Source organism: Oryctolagus cuniculus, chromosome 7 (genome assembly GCF_964237555.1).
Source record: "Oryctolagus cuniculus chromosome 7, mOryCun1.1, whole genome shotgun sequence".
Taxonomy (NCBI): Eukaryota; Metazoa; Chordata; class Mammalia; order Lagomorpha; family Leporidae; genus Oryctolagus; species Oryctolagus cuniculus.
In genome coordinates, this window is record NC_091438.1 from 86730481 (window position 1) to 86754173 (window position 23693).

At 41.7% G+C, this 23693-nt stretch overlaps 1 protein-coding gene across 9 annotated transcripts in view; it reads right to left on the bottom strand.

Annotated features, from left to right (window-relative positions):
- Positions 1 to 23693, bottom strand: part of SPATA1 (spermatogenesis associated 1) — an 89872-nt gene that overhangs the window by 47465 nt on the left and 18714 nt on the right. For 7 of the 9 annotated variants that reach the window (XR_007923998.2, XR_007924000.2, XR_007923999.2 and 4 more), the window contains exons 2-4: positions 20960 to 21132; positions 10426 to 10532; positions 4062 to 4179 (exon numbers count right to left, since the gene is read on the bottom strand). Coding sequence is in view for 6 of the 9 variants with exons in the window: in XM_051857540.2 (XP_051713500.1) it covers positions 4062 to 4179; positions 10426 to 10532; positions 20960 to 20995 (261 nt within the window). In the remaining 3 variants the exon portion in view is untranslated. Of the gene's footprint in view, positions 1 to 4061; positions 4180 to 10425; positions 10533 to 10733; positions 10786 to 20959; positions 21133 to 23693 lie in introns of all 9 variants that reach the window. The other 2 variants (XM_051857541.2, XM_017346132.3) reach the window with 2 other exon arrangements.

A 23693-nucleotide genomic window follows, 5' to 3' on the forward strand; every position in this document is an offset into this window, starting at 1 on the left:
ATACTATTTGAGTACTAGTTATAGCATTAATTAAACACCTAAGAGTAACTGTGTATTAATTACAGAGAGTTCAACCAATAGTTTTAAGTAGAACATAAAAAATACTAAAAGGGTAAAGTATTAAGTTCTTTTTTTCCCCTTTTTTTGTTTGTTATATAGTTTTTTTTTTTCATTTAATAAATGTGAATTTACAAAGTGCAACTTTTGTATTGTTGTGCCCCCCCCAACCTTCCTCCCTCCCTCCCGTGGCCCTTCCCTCTCCCACTCCCTCTCCCATCCCGCCTTCATTGAATTTTATTTTCAATTACCTTCATATACTGAAGATCAACTTAGTATATACTAAGTAAGGATTTCAACAGGCTGCACTCACACAACCGAACCAGGTATAGGGTATTGTTCGACTAGTAGTGTTGTTTTTAAGTTTCATAGTAAAACACAGTAAGGACAGAGATCCTATGTGGGGAGCATGAACCCAGTGACTCCCGTTGTTGATTTAACAACTGGCACTCTTATTTATGACGTCAGTAATCACCTGAGACTCTTGCTATGAGCTGTCTAGGCTATGGAAGCCCCTTGAGTTCACCGACTCTGAACTTGTTTAGTCAAGGCCGTATCACAGTGGAGGTTCCTTCCTCCCTTCAGAAAAAGGCGCCTCTCTCCTTGATGGCCTGTTCCTTCTGCTGGGGTCTTGTTCACCAGGATCTTTCATTTAGATTGTTTTTTGCCACCGTGTCATCTGCATACATTCTTATGGACTTACTTATAAGGGTACAGTTTAAAAACTTACCATGGGGCCCCACATCCCCTTAGACTGGGTGGTAAAAATATCATCTTAAGTGTTAAGTTATCATATGAATAGGATTGCATGTCTGGTAATAATAATAGATAGAATTAAAAAGGAGTGAATGCTCCAACATGGGAAGAAGTCCATACAGCAGACTCATAGAATGAGAATCACTTTAAGTAGCACTCTGACCTCAGAATCAGCCCTTAAAGCATTCTGGTCTGGCTGAAAAGCCCATGAGATCATTTCAGTATGGAAAGCCAAGATGTTTTGCAAAAAATGTGCTACATGAAGGACCTCAGTGGGTGAGACCCCCGTGGAAAGAAGTGATCATCAAAGAAGTAGGAACTTTTCTCTGAAGGGAGGGGAGAATTTCCACTTTGCTTATGGCCTTATCTAAATACTGATGGAGTCTGTGGATTCAAAAGGCTTCCAAAGCTTAGGCAACTCATGTCAAGAGCCTCAGGTGAACACTGACGTCATAAGTAACAGTGTTGTTAAATTAACAGAGTCACTGTGTACTAACTTCCCATGCAGGACCTCTGTCCTCTTAAGAGTTGCATTGTAATTATGTCTAAGTGCTTGCAAAAGGTGTATCATTCTTGGGTGTTTCTTTAAAGTTAATTAAGTTTCTTAGAAAAAAAAAGAACTGGGCCGGCACTGTGGCTCACTTGGCTAATCCTCCACCTGCGGCACTGGCACCCCAGATTCTAGTCCCGGTTGGGGCGCCGGGTACTAGTCCTGGTTGCTCCTCTTCCAGTCCAGCTCTCTGCTGTGACCTGGGAGGGCAGCGGAGGATGGCCTAAGTGCTTGGGTCTCTGCACCCGCATGAGAGACCGGGAGGAAATACCTGGCTGCTGGCTTCGGATCGGCGCAGCGCCGGTCATGGCGGCCATTAGGGTAGTGAACCAATGGAAGGAAGACCTTTCTCTGTGTCTCTCTCTCACTTCACTGTCTATAACTCTACCTGTCTAACAAAAATTTTAAAAAAATTTAAAAAAAGTAAAATTAACTTCAAGATGCAATGACTTTGAACAGCCCTTGTCTCAACTGTTGAGGAACATTTTTTTGTTACTGTTGTTTTCATGCAAATTGTTGAACTTAGTATAGAGTTGGTCTTCTGTGTATAAAGGTAATCAAAAATGGATCTTAGTGGAGAATGGCACTGGGGATGGGGGAGGAGGGCGGGAATGGTAGAAGAATCACTATATTCCTTAAGTTGTATTTATGAAATGCATGAAGTTTGTATTCCTTAAAAAAAAAAAAAGGTTTCTTTGGAAAAACCAACCAAAAAAAAGAAAAAAGAAGTTGACCTTAATTACCTTCAAGGTCCCTGTAAACCTGGGATTCTGTGATTGGTATTTAAATTAAAAAAAAAATTCATTTGAGAGGTTGAATTACAGACCGATAGAGGGAGAGACAGAGAGAAAAGTTCTTCCATCCACTGATTCACTGTCCAATTGGTCACAATGGCTGGAGCTCGACTGATTTGAAGCCAGGAGCTTCTTCAGGGTCTCCTAGGTGGGTGCAGGGGCCCAAACACTTGGGCCATCTTCCACCACTTTTCCAGGCCATAGCAAAGAGCTTGATCAGAAGAGGAGCAGCCAGGACAGGAACTGGTGCCCTTATGGGATGCCAGTGTCACAGGCGGAAGCTTAGCCTACTGTGTCACAGCGTCTCCCCGTGATTGGTATTTTATGTTAACGTATCATGGGAAAGAACAAAAAGTATGAAAATTGTGTCTATTCCATCCAGTGTCAGGAAAATTAATTTAACGATGAGAAAATGAATTCTTTGGCTTACAAAATAGAGCCTTAATTACAAAGCTTTTTCAAGGTCAATTGCTATTAAAGAATTCTACATAGCAAATATGGTAGTACTTTGGGGAAAATGTCTATTTTTGTCCTTTTCATTTATTTTTTATGTATTTAATAAACATTTAAATACTTCCATTGCAAAGCACTGATTATAAATATAATGGTGAACAAAATAAAATGCTTGTCCAAAAGGAACTATAACCTAATCATAGTTAGATGTTAGTAAATAATCACATAAAGAAACACATAGCAATAATATAATCTACTAACTAGAGTGGAATAAGAACAGATTGTAATTTAAAAAGCTTAAATACAGAAAATATTTATTAAAGAAATAAACCTTACATAGATATGAAAAACTGGGGCTGGCACTATGGCATAGTGGGTAGAGCTGCCATCTGCAGTGCTGGCATCCCATATGGGTGCTAGTTTGAGTCCTCAATGCTCCACTTCCAATCCAGCTCAGTGCTAATGATCCTTGGAAAGCAGCAGAAGACAGCCCAAGTCTTGGGCCTCTGCATCCACGTGGGAAATCCAGATTAAGCTCCTGGCTCCTCACTTCAGTCTAGTCCAGCCCTGAGCATTGTGGCCATTTGGGAAATGAACCGGTGAATGGAAGATCTCTCTTTCTCTCTCTCTCTCTCTGTAACTCTGCCTTTCAAATAAATAAAACAATTTTTTTTTAAAAAAAGGATATGAGAAACTAGAAACTAGGTTCTGATGGCATGCTGGATTGGAACTTTCAGTCAAAAAACTATCTCCTCAGAATATGCTATTGCTAAATCATAGAAACTACCAATAGAAGTATTCAACAGATACTAATTGACACAAAAATTATGTTGGAACCACATAATTTTTACACCAAATGAAGCTACTTATAGTTCAAGCAATGAGAATCCTATTTTCTCCAGGAGACAATCATTTAAATTTAAAAATATCTATTACTTACATGATCACTTTTATAATTTATTTATTTATTTGAGAGGGGGAGACAGAAAGAGCTCCCAGGATTCTTGAAGCTAGGAACTCACTACAGGTTTCCCATAGGGGTAGCAGGAACTCAATTACTTGAGCCATCACTGCTGCTTCCAGGGTCTGCCTTGGTAGAAAGCTGGAATCAAGAGTGGAGCCAGGACTGTATCTAGACACTGAAATGGGATGATGCAGGTATCCCAACAGGTAGGCCAAACATCTGCTCCTCATCATATTTTAAATTTGTTTGCCTTCCCTTCTCAAGGAAATTGACACAAAAACCTCCTTCCCTCAGAATTTTAATGCCTGATGACAAGCCATTCAGATCTATCTTTCTCGATCCTTGCTGATATTTCCATTTAATTATGAGTAATATTACATATCCTACAGCATGTTAAGGGGATGACTTGTTAAGCATTTAAGATTTAAATATAATTTGATAAGGTAAGCTTTTCTTTAATCAGAAAGAAAAACATAAGAAAACTCACCACAGCTAAATTATTTCCAATGCATTTCAGAAATAAAAATTTTTCTGCAACAGCATCTTCACCAAGGAACTCACCAAGACGTTCCCTCAGGGCTTGTAAAGTAAGGTGAGGAGATACTCTGAAATATCATGAAATTGCCTTGCAATGTAAAACTTGATAGATTTTTGGATATTCTAACATTTCAGTAACATTAGTCAGCTATCTCAAACATGAATACTGATAAAATTTACCAGACATAGCTTACTGTGTTTGCATATTGCTTTGTAATCTGTAGGTCTTCAGTCAAATATTTTTTAAGATAGATGATTAAGTTTGTCTTTTAAAATTATACAAATGGTGGCCAGCTTCTGCCTGAGATACCAGCAGCCCACATGGGCACTGGCTTGAGCCCCAGTTGCTCTTCTTCCTATCCAGTTCCCTATAAATGCATCTGAGAGAGCAGTGGAAGATGGCCCAGATGCTTGGGCCTCTGCACCCACGTGGAAGATCCAAACGAAGCTACTGGCTCCTGGCTTCGGCCTGGCCCAGCCTGGGCCATTGCAGCCATATGGGGAGTGAACCAGTGGGTGAAAGATCTCTCTCTCCCCACGTCTCTCCATCTTTCAAATACATTTTTAAAGAATCTTTTAAAAATATACAAATGAAATTTATAAAAGTAATCCTTGTACTGAAATGGAAAATAATTTTGTCTACTTTGTTAATCTTCCTCCAAATGTTATTGTCAAAAGAAAACTTTGCTTTGGAATACATGTCCTTTTATATAGAGATATATTAAATAATAATTTAGCCACATATGTGGGGAGCAATCCGGACTAGACTAAGTTACTCGAATTAGGACTTATTCTATGCATCTGCTCTCCCACAATATGGCGCTGGGAGAGAAGTAAACAGCTTCCGCACAGCTGCCTCCAGTTCAACCAATTAACTGTAGGACTTGCTCCTGATTGGAGAGCAGCGTACTCAGCCGAGTTGGGATTGGCGGAGGAGGACTATAAAGGAGGAGAGAGACGGCATGCACCAGAAACATCTATGGGGAACATCTAAGGGAACCCGTGCAGCCCCCGAGAGAACCGGCCGGCGGTGTGCCGCTCCCCTGCGGAAGTGGGGAATGCGGCCAGGGGGAACTGCCCTTCCACGGAGGTGGAAGGGATAGTAGCCAACCCGGGAAGAACCAGCAGCAAACCCGGGGAGGGCCGAGCAGACGAAAGAACAGCGCAGGGTCCTGTGTTGCTCCTCCACGAAGAGGGGGAGCGACATAATGGTGCCGTGACTCGGATTAGGAAACCTAGCTCGGATAGGAAACCGAGGACGGATATGAAACTTAGGAGGGAAGAAACGGGAAGAATTGGGAAAATATCGGAGAGAGAGACTAGCAAACAGCCTAGGGAAAATACCGGAGAGAGAGACTAGCAAACAGCCTAGGGAAAAGCCGGACGAAAAGGGTGCCGGAAGAAGCTATTGAAAGCCTAGGCATAGACTCGGATACGGACTACGGGGGGAAGCTGGGAGGAATCTCTAAGGTCGAAAGCGAAAGTGAAAGCTAGAACAAACAGACTCGGACGCGGACTGTGGGGAGAGGCCAGGAGAAATGAGGGAGGAATATCGTTGGAGGAAAGCTTGGGGAAACATACCGGGTAGAGAAAAATGTTAGGGAAATTGAAGCCGCGGGGGGCAGGCCAAGGCGGAAACGAAAGCCACTTTGGGATTCTCAAGTTAGCCCGGGAATAGGGGGCGAAAAGTTAAAACCAGAAGCTGAGACGCAAGCCAGATTGGGATCCGTCTGATTAGCCCGGGGAGCAAAGGACGGAAAGCCAAACCGTGGGGCGGAGACGTACGCTGGGTTGAATTCGCCAGGCTAGCCCGGGGAACTTGGATTGAATGCTAGTGGTGGAGACGCAAGCTACGCTGTGTTACTCGCGGAAGCCGCCGCGTGCAGAGAGAGCACGGGGCGTGAATAGATAGGGAACGCTGGCGTAGGCCGTGGTTCAGACGCGAAAGGGTTAAGCGTGGAGACCGCGGAGCGCGCGAAGCCGAGCCGCGCAAAGCCAGGAAGCTGCGCAGATGAGAGAGGCGCGCGGGCTGAAGCGGCGCAGAGCCGGGAACCCGCCGGCGGGGCGAGGTGCCGGGAAGCTGCGGGGATAAGAGAAACAGAAGTTTGGAAGTGAAGTAAAAGAAAAATAGGAATGCTGGAAGATAGAAGTAAAATGGGAGAAATAGGAATGCCCGGAGATAGAGAAATAGAGAAAAATAAGGCCTCCCCTCAACATGCCAATTAGAAGGCTTGGATTCGGTCTGCCCGATTAGTGAGGCGATGAGCACCTGGGCGGCTAGCCGCAGGTCACCGAAGACAGGCACGAATTAACGTCAGTAAAGCTTCCCCACAATGCAACAATTAGGAGGCTTGGATTCGGTCTGCCTGATTTAAGGCGGTAAGCGCCAGCAAGCAGCTCGACCAGAGTATGAGCTGCAGGTCACCGAAGATAGGCACGAACCAACACTAATAAGTCTCCCCCACAATAAGGCAATGAGAAGGCTTGGATTCGGTTTGCCTGATAGGTTTTGTAAGCCCCTGCGGGCAGAGCAGAGCATGCGCTGCAGGGCACCGAACACAGGCATGCATCAGCGCCTAAAAACCTCCTCACAATGGCGAAGAGAGGACCCGGATTCGGTTTTCCTGATTGATAGGACTTGTAAGAGCCTGTGGCAACTCTAGCAAGTAGAGCAGAGTGTGTGCCGCGGGACACCGAAGACAGGCGCGTATCAACGCTAAAAAATAAAAAGAAAGGGGGATCTGTGGGGAGCAATCCGGACTAGACTAAGTTACTCGAATTAGGACTTATTCTATGCATCTGCTCTCCCACAATATGGCGCTGGGAGAGAAGTAAACAGCTTCCGCACAGCTGCCTCCAGTTCAACCAATTAACTGTAGGACTTGCTCCTGATTGGAGAGCAGCGTACTCAGCCGAGTTGGGATTGGCGGAGGAGGACTATAAAGGAGGAGAGAGACGGCATGCACCAGAAACATCTATGGGGAACATCTAAGGGAACCCGTGCAGCCCCCGAGAGAACCGGCCGGCGGTGTGCCGCTCCCCTGCGGAAGTGGGGAATGCGGCCAGGGGGAACTGCCCTTCCACGGAGGTGGAAGGGATAGTAGCCAACCCGGGAAGAACCAGCAGCAAACCCGGGGAGGGCCGAGCAGACGAAAGAACAGCGCAGGGTCCTGTGTTGCTCCTCCACGAAGAGGGGGAGCGACAACATATATTTATATTTGTTTTGAATGTTTGACAGGAGTAGCTACTACTTAAAAATTTCCATAATGACTCCTGGTGTTCAACTGTGGTTAGTGGGCAGTACCTGAGTCAAGATGCTGCAGTATTTTCTGGCTCTTTATAGACTGTCCAGAGCACTGTCCAGACTACATGTATGCTTCAGACACATATTTTGAAATTAAAGTTCCAGAGAAACAAAACGCTGTTTCAGGAGAGTAATGGAATTCCAATTCATCTGAAGGGTAGGAAAGCCAATGGCCTCCTGTACAGAGTTCCCATGGTTCTGACAGTTGTGAACATCAAATGCCATTCATCAGCTGGCTATGTCTTCATTTCCCAAGAAGGATTTACTTCAGTCATCCTGGTAATCACTTGGTTCAATTTCATTCAGCTCTCTATGGACCAATAATCTGATAACTGAGCTCTTCTTCAGAGATCAATATTTATTGATTTGTACTAACTGCCATCAATAAAGTTGCTTTAACCATGAAAAAATTGTCTCCCATGATCAAATTTTGTCAGCTTCTGCTTGTTTGTTCATAAGGGATATTTCATTCCTCAAGGTCTAAAATTTAACATTATCACTAATGCTATTGTTCTATGTTCTTATTTTTCTAGGGACCTAATGGGAATGTTAGAGAACTGATTGAAAACTTAATATGTGCTATTGTTTCAAGGCATGGAATATTAGAGAATTAATTTATTTAACTAATAAATATTTATTGAATATCTACTATATATCAGATATTTTTCTTTGTAAAAAAACTTAGTTATTTGAACATCAGGGTTACAGACACGCACACACACACACACACACACACACACACATACAATCTTGATGTCCACAATGGCCAGGCCTGGGCCTGGCTGAGGCCAGGAGACAGGAGATTCATCTGGGTCTCCCATGTGGGTGGCAGGGGCACAAACACTTGAGCCATCTTCTGCTGCTTTTCTCAGGCCATTAGCAGGGAGCTGGATCAGAAATGGAGCAGCCAGGACACCAATGGGTGTCCATATGGGATGCCAGCAGCCTTTTGCACTATGCCACACTGCCGGTCCCCAGACATTGTTTCAAGGAATGGACATGGGGCAATCAACAAACAGACAAAAGTCTCTGCCCTCAAAAACTTATAATCTAGTAGTTGGACAGAAAATTAATAGCAAAAAATATAATTCATAAGACAATGCTAAGTACCATACAGAAAAATAAAACAGAAGAGAGAAAGGGACAATAGCTGTTATTTATTTTTATTTGAAAAGCAGAGCAATAGAGTGAGTTAGAGAGATCTTCCATCCCTGGGTTCACACCTTGAATGCCAGAAACAGCCAGGGCCAGGCCAGGCTAAAGCCAGAAACCAGGAATTTCATCTAGGTCTCCCAGGTGGGTGGCAGGGACTCAAGTACTTAAGCCATCATCTGCAGTCTCCTATGTTACACATTAGCAAGAAGCTGGGTTAGAAGTAGAGGTGGGACTCCATCACAGACACAGAAATGGCATGTGGGCATTCCAGCGGCAGCTTACACCCACTCCTGAAATACAGTGATTGGAAAATATCTACACAAAAACATAATATCTGAGTAAAGACATGGAAGAGATAATAGACCATACCATAAGGGCATAGAATGCTTTCTAGATAATAGGAACAGCAAGTACAAGGGTCCTGAGTTAGGGCCATGTCTGAAGTGGTCCAGAACAAAAAGAAGGTTGTTGTCCAAGAAAGCAATGTGGAAGATTAGGAAGACAGGGACACTCAAGAAAAGTAACAACTGGGGCCGGTGCTGTGGCGTAGTGGGCTAAGCCTCCGCCTGTGCCACCGGCATGCCATACGGGCGCCAGTTCTAGACCCAGCTGCTCCACTTCCAATCCAGCTCTCTGCTGTGGCCTGGGAAAGCAGTGGGAGTTGGCCCAAGTCCAAGTTGGCCCTGCATCCATGTAAGAGACCTGGAGGAAGCTCCAGGATCCTGGCTTCGGATCAGCGCAGCTCCGGCTGTTGTAGCCAACTGGGGAGTGAACCAGCGGATGGAAGACCCCTCTCTCTCTCTCTCTCTGCCTCTCTCTTTTAAAATATTTATTTGAAAGTCAAGGCCAGTGCTGCGGCTCAGTAGGCTAATCCTCCGCCTTGTGGAGCCAGCACACTGGGTTCTAGTCCCTGTCGGGGCACCGGATTCTGTCCCAGTTGCCCCTCTTCCAGGCCAGCTCTCTGCTATGGCCAGGGAGTGCAGTGGAGGATGGCCCAAGTGCTTGGGCCCTGCACTCCATGGGAGACCAGGATAAGTACCTGGCTCCTGCCATCGGATCAGCGCGGTGCGCCGGCCGCAGTGCGCCAGCCATGGCGGCCATTGGAGGGTGAACCAATGGCAAAGGAAGACCTTTCTCTCTGTCTCTCTCTCTCACTGTCCACTCTGCCTGTCAAAAAAAAAAAAAAAAAAAAGGAAAAAAAAAAAAGAAAAAAGAAAAAAAAGAAAGTCAGAGTTATACAGAGAGAGGCAGAGAGAGATCTTCATTCCCATATGGGATGTCAATGCTGCAGGCGGCAGCTCTATCTGCCACAGTGCCGGCCCCATAAATATATCTTTAAAAAAAAAGACTATTCTATGAAAAAAAAAAAAAGGTAACAACTGACAGTCAAATCATGTAATGTTGTGTGTGCTTCCTGTGAATATGAAAATACACACATACATCCATATAAACTACATAGTACACACATAAATGTATATATATGTTGCTTATATTTCCAAACAATTAAAAGAAAAAGGCATTGTGGGTATGATGCTTTATTATTCACAGCTCTTCAACAGGATTTTAATTTCAGATAATTTCTCTCCTAATTCTCTATGTGCATAACCATAGTAATCCACAGTTTTTATACTGTTTTCTATGTGTCAGTCTTATGGCCAAGTGACATCTGTACTTAAAGAACTTTTTTTAACTTAAATGTTCATAGCATTATTTATTGAAAGCATTAAGTTTTGGAAATAATCTATTCTATGAACAAGATATTTTTTTAACTTGTAATTTTTTTAATTTACAGAAAGCATTTTTTCTGACAATGAAAGAGTACTTTTCACACAGTTACATGACTAAAAATACTTGCCTTATAAATCCAGCTGAAATGAATTTGTTAACAACTTGTATTGAAATGGTATTTAACTTATAGTTCCATGATCCTTCAGGGACATAAAAAACATGAAGTTCCACCAGCTGAATAAATTGAGAAGAACATCAGTTAAAATTTAAAGCATTAAAAAATCAATTGAGGTACTACAGAATTTTAAGTTTAAAAATCACAATGGAAATATACATGGAATATGTGCATCCATCAAGAAAAAAGAAAAAGAAATAGATACCCCTACCCCTTCCCCATCTGCTCAGTTGCGTTGGGGTGACTTGTGTGATCCTTACCCTTTGCATATGTCTCCCTACTAGGGCTGTGATGACTGCTAGCTCTCAGCACCTGCAAAAGGGTTAATACTGTGGTTTGGGGGAACATATTTGCTCCCCAGAATCCCAGGAACCCCTATTTCTGACCAGTAATGGGGAAAGAAATGTTTGTTCTTACATAGGATATGTCTGTATCAACTTTTCTGTCAATGTTTTATTCTGAACTTAATTAGAATTCTTCTATATCTTTTGAATATGAACTATTATTAATACCAATAATCTATATAAGAGATAAATATGGTTCTTGAACAGAAGGCTTTATTCAAATTGTTTTTGTAAAAGTAAATTATTCCTATACTTTTGAGAATGAATTACTAATCAACAATTTAAAATGTTTGTACAGACAAGATAATGACATTGATCATATGGTCATTTTGTACTCCAGAGCATTTAGATGCATATTCCCTAGCTATGCTATTAAGATTATGCAAAATCACAAGAAGTTTGAAATAAATATGATCTTATCTTTATTGAAATGTATGAATATTTTACAGCATGAAATATTTCTTGAACTAAACATTCATACATGTTTCTAAAAGTGCATTTTATCAGCCCTTAAGGCATGCGGATCCGGCTGAAAAGCCCATGAGAGTATTTCAGGCATGGAAAGCCAAGACACTCTGGCAAAAAGATCTCTGTGAGTGAGATCCCAGTGGAAAGAACAGGTCTTCAAAGAGGGAGGTGCCTTTCTCTGAAGGGAGGAGAGAACCTCCACTTTGACTATGACCGTGTCTAAACAAGATAAGAGTCGGAGAACTCAAGGGGCTTCCATAGCCTTGGAAACTCATAACTGGTGCATAGGGAGATTACTGATGCCATAAACAGGAGTGTCAATTGGTAAAGTCAACAACAGGAGTCACTGTGCACTTACTCCTCATGTAGGATCTCGGTCCTTAACGTGCTGTACACTGAGGCTTAATGCTATAACGAGTACTCAAACAGTATATTTCACTTTGTGTTTCTATGGGGGTGCAAACGACTGAAATCTTTACTTAATGTACACTAAACTGATCTTCTGTAAAAAAAAAAAAAAAAAAAAAGAAAGAAATTTTCAATTCCCAACTTGACTCTCACTGGGATTAAACATGACAATAGGTCTGATCTGATTTCATCATCATTTAAAAAAAATCATCTATTATTTTTCACTTCATGTTTCTGTGTGGGAGCAAACTGTTGAAATACTTACTTAAGGTATACTAAGCTGATCTTCTGTATATTAAGATAATCGAAAATGAATCTTGATGTGAATGGAAGGGGAGAGGGAGTGGGAAAGGGGAGGGTTGTTGGTGGGAGGGACGGTATGGGGGGGGAAGCCATTGTAACCCATGAGTCGTACTTTGGAAATTTATATTCATTAAATAAAAGATAAAAAATAAAAATAAAAAAAAATAAAAAAAAAAGATTATGCAAAATCACAAGAAGTTTGAAATAAATATGATCTTATCTTTATTGAAATGTATGAATATTTTACAGCATGAAATATTTCTTGAACTAAACATTCATACATGTTTCTAAAAGTGCATTTTATCAGCCCTTAAGGCATGCGGATCCGGCTGAAAAGCCCATGAGAGTATTTCAGGCATGGAAAGCCAAGACACTCTGGAAGGGAAAAAAAACCTAAATGAAAGATCTCTGCGAGTGAGATCCCAGTGGAAAGAATGGGCCATCAAAGAAGGAGGTACCTTTCTCTGAAGGGAGGAGAGAACTTCCACTTTGACCATGGCCTTGTCTAAATAAGATCAGAGTCAGTGAACTCACGGGGCTTCCATAGCTTTGGCAGCTCATGACAAGAGCCTAGGGTGATACTGAGGCCATAAACAAGAGTGTCAATTTGTTAAGTCAACAACAGGATTCACTGTGCACTTACTCCTCATGTAGGATCTTTGTCCTTAGTGTGCTGTACATTGAGATTTAATGTTATAACTAGTACTCAAACAGTATTTTTCACTTTATGTTTCTGTGTGGGAGCAAACTGTTGAAATCTTTACTTAATGTATGCTAAACTGATCTTCTGTATATAAAGAGAATCGAAAATGAATCTTGATGTGAATGGAAGGGGAGAGGGAGTGGGAAAGGGGAGGGTTGTGGGTGGGAGGGACGTTATGGGGGGGAAGCCATTGTAATCCATAAGCCGTACTTTGGAAATTTATATTCATTAAATAAAAGTTTAAAAAAAATTGTTACCTTCACTGGGTTTTATATACAGGTATATTATACATACAAATATGATAATAGAATGAATAGTACCATAAAAAGATATGTAATGAAAAAGGAGATAAAGCCATTATATTAAAAAAAATAAAAATGCATTTTAATAGTTCATTGTAGTAAAGCTCACAATATTATTTAAGATTAAATACTGTATTTATACAAAACTCTAATATTTATTATACTCTTAGTTTCCTGGATTTACTGGCAATAACACAATAACATTTTCATTAAGATCATAAACCACTTAAAAAATACATTAAGAGGCTGGTGTTGTGGCATAGCAGGTAAATTTGCTGCCTGTGATACTGGCGTCCCATACGGGTACCAGTTTGAGTCTCTACTGCTCCACGCTTTACTTCCCATCCAGCTCCCTGCCAATGAGTCTGAGAAAGCAGTAGAAGATGGCCCAACTGTTTGGGCCCCTGCACCCACATGGGAGAGTATAGGATGATGCTCCTGGCTCCTGGCTTTGGATCGGCCCAGCTCCGGACATTGTGGACATTTAGGGAGTGAACCAGTGATTGGAAGACCTCTCTGTCTCTCCTTCTCTATCTCTGTAACTCTGCCTTTCAAATAAATAAATAAATCTTTAAAAAAATTAAAAAATATACATATATATTTTTGTGCTTTTTTCCTTTTGCCTTAAGCTTTAAAATGGCTAACCAGAACACTGTTTGATCCTGTCTTTATTTTAATTATTAATATCTGTTCATAATAAATTCTTTGCATTAATTTTAATTTTAAAAAATATTTCATTACAATAGTCATCTTGATTATTGAACTTTTTGGTGATCCCTTAAATTTAGCAGCAACGGCAAGTATCTCTTATGCCTGAGACTTGTTCTGTGCTTGCGAGAGATATAGAAAATATAAGCAACAAATATAAAACAATAGCTTATATAGCACATTAGAAAGCCTTAATAAGTAGGAAAATAGAATAATGGTAGAGTAGACTGGAAATAGAGGGATTGAAACAGTTTTAGTTTTAAATAGAATAGTTAAGGTAGGTATCATGGGAGAGGTGAGATCTTAGTAAAGACTTACGGGAGAGTAGGAATCAGCCAAGTGAAGATCCAGAGGGAAAGAGTCCCAGTAAAAGCTAAAGCACAGTCCTTAAATTGAGAACATGCTAGTAAGACTGAAGCAGAGAGACTGGGGGAAAAGTAGTAAGAGATAAATAAATAAAGAAAAATAAGGAAGTGGAGGGGGAACAAATTACATAGGGCCTCTTGGCCATTCTAAAGCCTTACAACATGGATAGGCAAGGCAGGGTTTTAATAGAAGCAAGACAAGATCCGACTTCCTTTTACATTATCACTTGTTTAATACGAAAACTTTTAAACATAAATACAAATAAAAAAGAAAAATCCTATGGATGTCAAATATCAATTATTTTAAGTTAACATTTTACCATATTTTCTCTCTCTCTCTTACTTCTAAGTAAATTAGCCAACGTGATAATATACTCCTAAATATTTTAGCATCCATCTTCTAAAAGTAAGGATTCCCATGAGATAATCACAATCTAATTTTTATGTTAAAAAATTTAGGGCTGGCACCGTGGCTCACTTGGTTAATCCTCTGCCTTGTGGCGCCGGCATCCCATATGGGCGCAGGGTTCTAGTCTCAGCTGCTCCTCTTCCACTCCAGCTCTCTGCTGTGGCCTGGGAATGCAGTGGAGGATGGTCCAAGTGCTTAGGCCCCTGTACCCACATGGGAGACCGGGAGGAAGCACCTGGCTCCTGGCTTCAGATTGGCACAGTGCCATTTGGGAGTGAACCAATGGAAGGAAGACCTTTCTCTCTGTCTCTCACTGTCTATAACTCTACCTGTTAAATAAAGCAAAAAAATTAATTCAAGGTCAGCATCGTGGTATAGCAGGTAAAGTCTCCATCTGTGGCACTGGCATCCTGTGGTACCCCCCAGGTGCTCCACTTCTAATCCAGCTCCCTGCTAATGGCTTAAAAAGCAGAGAAAGATGGCCCAAGTGCTTGGGTTCCTGCCAACATGTAGGAGACCCAAATGAAGATCCTGGCTTTGGCCTGGGCCAGCCCTGGCTGTTGTTGCTATCCGGGGAGTGAACTAGCAGATGGAAGATCTCTTTCTCTCTCTGTCTCTCCCTTTCTGTAACTTTGCCTTTTCAAATAAATAAATAAATCCATGTTCAGGTTTTCCCAATTGTCTTCAAAATGCTTTCCCAATACATAATTCAATTAAGGACCATACACTGCATTTGGTGAGATCCCAGTGGAAAGAATGGGCCATCAAAGAAGGAGGTACCTTTCTCTGAAGGGATGAGAGAACTTCCACTTTGACTGTGACCTTGTCTAAATAAGATCAGAGTCGGTGAACTCACGGGGCTTCCATAGCCTTGGCAACTCATGACAAGAGCCTAGGGTGATTACTGATGCCATAAACAAGAGTGTCAATTTGTTAAGTCAACAACAGGAGTCACTGTGCACTTATTCCTCATGTAGGATCTCTGTCCTTAATGTGTTTGTGAATTAATGCTATAACTAGTACTCAAACAGTATTTTACACTCTGTGTTTCTATGTGGGTGCAAACTGTTGAAATCTTTACTTAATATATACTAAATTGATCTTCTGTATATAAAGAGAATTGAAAATGAATCCTGATGCAAATGGAATGGGAGAGGAAGCGGGAGATGGGAGGGTTGCAGGTAGGAGGGAAGTTATGGGGGGGGGGGGAAGCCATTGTAATCCATAAGCTGTACTTTGGAAATTTATATTTATTAAATAAAAGTTAAAAAAATAAAATCTTAATCTTGAAGAGTTTCCTAATCTGTTTTTTTTAAGTTTTATTTATTTATTTGAAAAGCAAAGTTACAGAGGCAAAGGCAGAGAAAGAGAGAGAGTGAGAGGTCTTCCATCTGCTAGTTTACTCCCCAAATGGCCGCAAGCTGGATCAGAGCTGGTTTGATCCGGAGACAAGAGCCTGGAGCTCTTTTGGGTCTCCTACATGGGTGCAGGGGCCCAAGGACTTGAGCCATCTTCCACTGCTTTTCCAGGCAATGAAAACAAAAACAAAAACAGAGAGCTGTATTGGAAGTGGAGCATCCAAGACTAGAACTGTTACCTTCATGGGATGCTGGCATTGAAGGGGACTAAGCCACAATGCCAGGCCCTCTAACCCTGTTTTTTACATCTTTATGGCATCGATTTTTAAAGATATTGGGCCAGTTGTCTTATGGAATGTTCTATATTCTGAATTTATTATCTCTAGCAAGAGTCAGGAAACATCCAACCCAAGGGCTATATAAGGCCTGAGAAAGCATTTGGTTTGGCCCTGCGAAGGCAACCACAGTCAGTACTCAAAATTCAATACACTTATAGCAGACTAATTTTTAAGCTGATAATTTTGTGTGTCCTGTGAGTGATGTTAAAATATCCAAATAGCCCTTAGAAGAAAAAAATGTGTTCTCTACCCTGCATAATGTATCATTTAAGTTGTTTTACAACCCCCTCTATCTCCTGTAATGAGTTAATTATACAGCCTCCATATGATACAGGTTAAAAAATATTTTATAAATGAGTGGTGCCCTGTATATTATATTATATTATATTATATTATATTATATTATATTAGAACATACATGCTTTACTTTCAAATGCCCATAAATACCTGGATTAAGGGGATGCTAGCCGGAAAAGGAAAACTGTCCTGAAGCTATTGGGAGTAATTAAAGTGTAAGATGATGGTGGCTCAGAACAATGTGCTAGCAGTTGAAGTGATAAGTAGCCAGATTTTATATATATGATGAAGCCACTGGAAGTGGAATTTGAGAGAATAGAGACAAGTGTGCAAGAATAATCAAGTAATGACTTCAAGGCATTTGGCTTCAGATACTGAAAGGGCAGACACGTCACCACCTCAAGTGGGGAAAGCCATGGGTGTCGCTCCCCCTCTTCGTGGAGGAGCAACACAGGACCCTGCGCTGTTCTTTCGTCTGCTCGGCCCTCCCCGGGTTTGCTGCTGGTTCTTCCCGGGTTGGCTACTATCCCTTCCACCTCCGTGGAAGGGCAGTTCCCCCTGGCCGCATTCCCCACTTCCGCAGGGGAGCGGCACACCGCCGGCCGGTTCTCTCGGGGGCTGCACGGGTTCCCTTAGATGTTCCCCATAGATGTTCCCGGTGCATGCCGTCTCTCTCCTCCTTTATAGTCCTCCTCCGCCAATCCCAACTCGGCTGCCCACACGCCGAGTACGCTGCTCTCCAATCAGGAGTAGGTCCTACAGTTTATTGGTTGAACTGGAGGCAGCTGTGCGGAAGCTGTTTACTTCTCTCCCAGCGCCATATTGTGGGAGAGCAGATGCATAGAATAAGTCTTAATTCCAGTAACTTAGTCTAGTCCGAGCTGCTCCCCACAGAGGAGAGCAGATGCATAGAATAAGTCTTAATTCCAGTAACTTAGTCCAGTCCGAGCTGCTCCCCACAGATCCCCCTTTCTTTTTATTTTTTTGGCGTTGATACGCGCCTGTCTTCGGTGTCCCGCAGCACACACTCTGCTCTACTTGCTAGAGTTGCCACAGGCTCTTACAAGTCCTATCCATCAGGCAAACCGAATCCGGGTCCTCTCTTCGCCATGTTGTGAGGAGGTTTTTAGGCGCTGATGCGTGCCTGTGTTCGGTGCCCTGCAGCGCATGCTTTGCTCTGCCTGCAGGGGCTTACAAGCTCTATCAGGCAAACCGAATCCAAGCCTTCTCATTGCCTTATTGTGGGGGAGACTTATTAGTGTTGGTTCGTGCCTATCTTCGGTGACCTGCAGCTCATACTCTGGTCGAGCTGCTTGCTGGCGCTTACCGCCTTAAATCAGGCAGACCGAATCCAAGCTTAATATTGTTGTATTGTGGGGAAGCCTTACTGATGTTAATTCGTGCCTGTCTTCGGTGACCTGCGGCGCATAAGCTGCTAGCTGCCCGCAGGTGCTCATCGCCTCACTTGATTAGGCAGACCGAATCCAAGCTCTCACATTGCAGTGTTGTAGGGAGGCCTTTTTATTTCTCTATTTCTCTATCTCCGGGCATTCCTATTTCTCCCATTTTACTTCTATCTTCCAGCATTCCTATTTTTCTCACTTTACTTCTAAACTTCTGTTTCTCTTATCCCTGCGGCTTTCCGGCACCTCGCCCCGCCGGCGGGTTCCCGGCTCTGCGCCGCTTCAGCCCGCGCGCCTCTCTCATCTGCGCAGCTTCCCGGCTTTGCGCGGCTCGGCTTCGCGCGCTCCGCGGTCTCCACGCTTAACCCTTTCGCGTCTGAACCACGGCCTACGCCAGCCCCGTTCCCTATCTATTCACGCCCCGTGCTCTCTCTGCACGCGGCGGCTTCCGCGAGTAACACAGCGTAGCTTACGTGTCCGCCACTAGCATTCAATCTAAGTTCCCCGGGCTAGCCTGGCGAATTCAACCCAGCGTACGTCTCCGCCCCACGGTTTGGCTTCCCGTCCTTTGCTCCCCGGGCTAATCAGACGGATCCCAACCTGGCTCACGTTTCAGCTTCTGGTTTCAACTTTTCGCCCCCTATTCCCGGGCTAACTTGAGAATCCCAAAGTGGCTTTCGTATCCGCCTCGGCCTGCCCCCCGTGGCTTCAATTTCCCTAACACTTTTCTCTACCCGGTATGTTTCCCCAAGCTTTCCTCCAACAATATTCCTCCCTCATTTCTCCTGGCCTCTCCCCACAGTCCGCGTCCGAGTCTGTTTGTTCTAGCTTTTACTTTCGCTTTCGACCTTAGAGATTTCTCCCAGCTTCCCCCCGTAGTCCGTATCTGAGTCTATGCCTAGGCTTTCAATAGCTTCTTCCGGCACCCTTTTCGTCCGGCTTTTCCCTAGGCTGTTTGCTAGTCTCTCTCTCCGGTATTTTCCCAGTTCTTCCCGTTTCTTCCCGTTTCTTCCCTCCTAAGTTTGCTATCCGTCCTAGGTTTCCTATCCGAGTCACAGCACCATTATGTCGCTCCCCCTCTTCGTGGAGGAGCAACACAGGACCCTGCGCTGTTCTTTCGTCTGCTCGGCCCTCCCCGGGTTTGCTGCTGGTTCTTCCCGGGTTGGCTACTATCCCTTCCACCTCCGTGGAAGGGCAGTTCCCCCTGGCCGCATTCCCCACTTCCGCAGGGGAGCGGCACACCGCCGGCCGGTTCTCTCGCGGGCTGCACGGGTTCCCTTAGATGTTCCCCATAGATGTTCCCGGTGCATGCCGTCTCTCTCCTCCTTTATAGTCCTCCTCCGCCAATCCCAACTCGGCTGCCCACACGCCGAGCACGCTGCTCTCCAATCAGGAGTAGGTCCTACAGTTTATTGGTTGAACTGGAGGCAGCTGTGCGGAAGCTGTTTACTTCTCTCCCAGCGCCATATTGTGGGAGAGCAGATGCATAGAATAAGTCTTAATTCCAGTAACTTAGTCTAGTCCGAGCTGCTCCCCACAGAGGAGAGCAGATGCATAGAATAAGTCTTAATTCCAGTAACTTAGTCCAGTCCGAGCTGCTCCCCACAATGGGTAGTCAGGTTTCTAGGAGGGGAAAAAGATCCAGTTTCTGATATGTTGAGATGTCTATTAATGATCCAATTGGAGATATCAAGGAGTTAGTTGAAGGAGTATTTCAAAATTTATGGAAAACATATATTGTGAAAAAATTATGCATGGATCCCCAAGAACCTTTGCATCAAAATAAACATATCTTTAAATTCCATTTTTCCAAAAACTTCTTGAAGTATTCTCATTTGTACATGTAGAAGACTGGGCTGGGGATATAAACTTGGAAACCTATAGCATAACAATTGTATTTAAATCTATTAGGCTAGATGAGAACATCAAGGAACGAGGCATACAGAAAAGAAAATAAAGAATACTCTTGGGGCCAGTGTTGCGGCCATGTGGGTAAAGCTGCTGTTTGCAATGCCAGCATCCCATATAGGCGCTGGCTTGTGTACCGGCTGCTCCACTCTGATCCAGCTCCCTGCTAATGGCCTGGAGAAAGCAGCAGGCCATTATGTACCCATATGGGAGACCTAGAAAAAGCTCCTGGATCCTGGCTTGGGTCTGGCCCAGCTCTGGCCATTGTGGCCATTTGGGGAGTTAGCCAGTAGATAGAAGGTCTCTGCCTCTCTCTCTCCCTGTCTGTAATTCTGATTTTCCAAATAAATAAATAAATCTTAAAAATAAAAAAATACTCTATATTGAGATATCAGGTAGAAGACAAAATGAATATCCAGGGAGGTATGATGAAAACCAAGATAATGTGCATGCTAGAAGCCAACTGAAGAAATTATTTAAAGGAAGGGAGTGATTAATGGTGTCAACAGGTGTGCAAGGATAGAGTAAGTATGTTTATGATAAGAACTGACCATCTTATGATGAAGAGATGAATTTACAAAGAGCAGATTTGTGAAAAGCGAAAGCTTGTCTATGGTTGGTTTAAGAGAAAATGGGAAGAAGATACTGGGGGTTTGAGAAGGTATGAGATGCTTTTCTAGAAGAGTGAATCAGTGAGTGGCAGACAGTATAATTGCCTACTTGAGATTCATGGTCATGAGTTTAAAGTGAGAACAGGACTTAGGCTAGTATATTTTCTCTAGCCATGTTCAACTGCTCAAGAGTATACATAGAATAGGTGGGAAAATGGACTAAATAGGGTTATTGTTTTTCCAAAGGGAGTAATGACACAAGAGAGGGTCAAAGGCGTCAAAAATACATGCAAAGGAGTGACTGGTGTATGCAGGATATCACCAGTTGGGGGAGGGTTAAAAAAAGTGATAGGATCAATACACTGGATATTCAAATACAGTATGAGCAGTAGAGGAAGTAAGCTAGAGACACAAGAAGTATAATCAGATCATGGGACACAAAAAATTGGGATCATGGTAAAGTCAATTCCTAATATTTATTATAATTTACATTTTGGCTTCGTCAAAACTTTTAAAAAAGCAATTACTTTTTCTGAACTTAGTATAAAAATATTTTCTTACCTCTGATGAGGAAGGTCGACTTAGATTGAGTGACATCTTTACCAGTGTCTGAACGGGATAGTTATCAGCTGAAATTTTGGGATTTTTTTCTCTTTCTTCATTTAAATGGTATCAAACAAAAGTTAAAATAGACTTTTGGCTTTTTTAGGTAGCATTCCACTCATTTCTGGTCTCTGATTTGTTCAAAAAGTAAAAAAAAAAAAAAGAAAGGACAAAAGATTTACAATAGACTCAAAATGAAAACAGGAATGTTTATACTGTTATTATTATTCTAATTTTAAAATAATACACTGATAAATAGAGCTGGTAACTGCAATGAAATGAATACACACTCTATAAAGTCCCAAATTTACAATGGTATGAAAGTGATATTCCACAGAAATCTTAAATTTTGAATTTTGATTTTTTTCCTGGGCTGGTAACATAAGACACTCTATTTTCTTCACCAGGCAATCATGTGATTACAAAGTTAAACAATCAATGCTCTATTCTATTAAGGTTTCATGTTCAAGAAATTAGATGTACTACATGCATTTTCAACTTAGAATATTTTTAACTTAGGACAGGTTTATCTGGACATAACCCCATCGTAAGTTCAGGAGCATCTGTATAACCAAGTAAACTGATGAATTTTAACAGACTTGTGATCAGTACATATTTTGCTATTATAAACAATTCATTTTCCCTTGGCCAAAAATTGTTTAAATAGCATTTTACATAAAGAAGAAACATACTTTTTGAAGTGGAAAGAATTAATTACATGAATAGTTACAGACTGCTTAAAATGGTTTTATTATGTGCATTTTTTCCTGGGTTTCAATGCCTCAATAACAACATATGTAAACAATCATTCCAGATGAAAATATCAGTCTTTAAATATATCAATTTAATTTGTATACTTCCTATGTTTTTCCTCAGACAGTTTACAAGTATACATGATAAAATTAAAAATATAAATGAAAGTTGAAAATAAGGTAGTTGAATTATTAATCTAAAAAGGAATTATCAAAGTGGGACAATCCTTCAGGATATACTAATCACACTAATACCACTGCATAACCTTTTTCTGATTTGCAAAGCATTTCTCCACCTTGCCTTTTATAAAAATAATGCTTTAAATGCAACAAAACCTAAAATTCTTCTGATTTGGTACTGATCATAGCTTTATAAAATCCTATCAGATACCACTAATTATTTTAACATAATCAAAACTAAAAATTATTTCTTGGTATATATAATCCAAATCAAACTAGTTTCATATACTATTTCCTATATGGATTTCTTACAATTACAACTTGAAATATGACTTATCATTTTGACCATTTAAAACACAATTTTAAATACACTGCTATTTTAAGAAAACATTTAGATATTCCAATTTCTATATCTATCCAAAGAATCTTTCCGCCATTCTAATACTTGTTACTAGTCTCCATTATGAACCTAAATGTACCATGACTCAGATACATACATGGTCATTTCCTCAACAGATAAGAACAGACAATTTATAAGAATTACACGTCAAGGACATTTAATGATGAACAATGTAAATTAGGAATCCAGAACTTTAAATTGCTGTAGATTCATTAAAAACTTGATTGAACAAATTTTTAATAACATCAACTCAAGACAGATCAGTCAAGACTTGCTTTACTATTACCCTATGATAAACTGTTCCATTAAAATATCCCTTACAAAATAACAGTAAAGAAGCCATGTGTTGAACTATACAAACTCCTTTTAGTCATTTCTGATTGCATCATTGCTGGTAACCATATCCTTATAGCCAGAAACAAGCAAAAAGCCTGATATACAAAGATGATCAGGCTGTAGCACAACAGGTTAAGTCTCTGCCTGCAACACTGGCAATCTCATGAGTGGCAGCTCATGTCTGGGCTGCTCCACTTCCAATCCAGTTCCCCTGCTAATGCTCCTGGGAAGGAGGCAGAGGATGGTCTGGGTACTTGGGCCCCTGACATCCCATGGGAGACCCAGAAGAAGCTCCAGGCTCCTGGCTTCAGTTTGGCCTAGCCCCAGCTATTGCAGCCATCTGTCTCTCCCTCTCTAACTCTTCCTTTCAAATAAACAAATAAACCTTAAAAAAAAAAAAGATCCTTTTAGAACTAGAATTAAAAACTTAAGATTCAAATATTAGTTAGTAGACATTGAAGCAAAAATAATGTGTGAAGAGAAGTCAGTGAAGTAGTATCACAGCCATGAAGCAAGTCCATGTTATGGAAAGCTCTATTAGTAAACAGATAGAAAAAGAGATAAAGCATATCACGAATGACTAAGTGAACTGGTTGTGAAGCAAACCAGGGAGATAACATAGCCGATTCATATTGATAGCTAAGCACTAGACAGAAGTCAAGAATTCTTGCTACTGAGCTCCTGAGCCTTGGATTCACTTCCAGTTTGGCCCATCAGTGCCAATAGTTTCCCTTTTAGGATTTCCATGGAATATCTATCTATGCTATTGCTGTTAATCTTTTTTTTATTTAATGAGCATAAATTTCCAAAGTACAACTTATGGATTACAATAGCTTCCTCCCCCCCGTAACTTCCTTCCCACCCACAACACTCCCCTCTCCCACTCCCTCTTCCCCTTCCCCTTCACATCAAGATTAATTTTCAATTATCTTTATATACAGAAGATCAATTTAGTGTATATTAAGTAAAGATTTCCACATTTTGCTCCCACACAGAAACATAAAGTGTAAAATACTATTTGAGT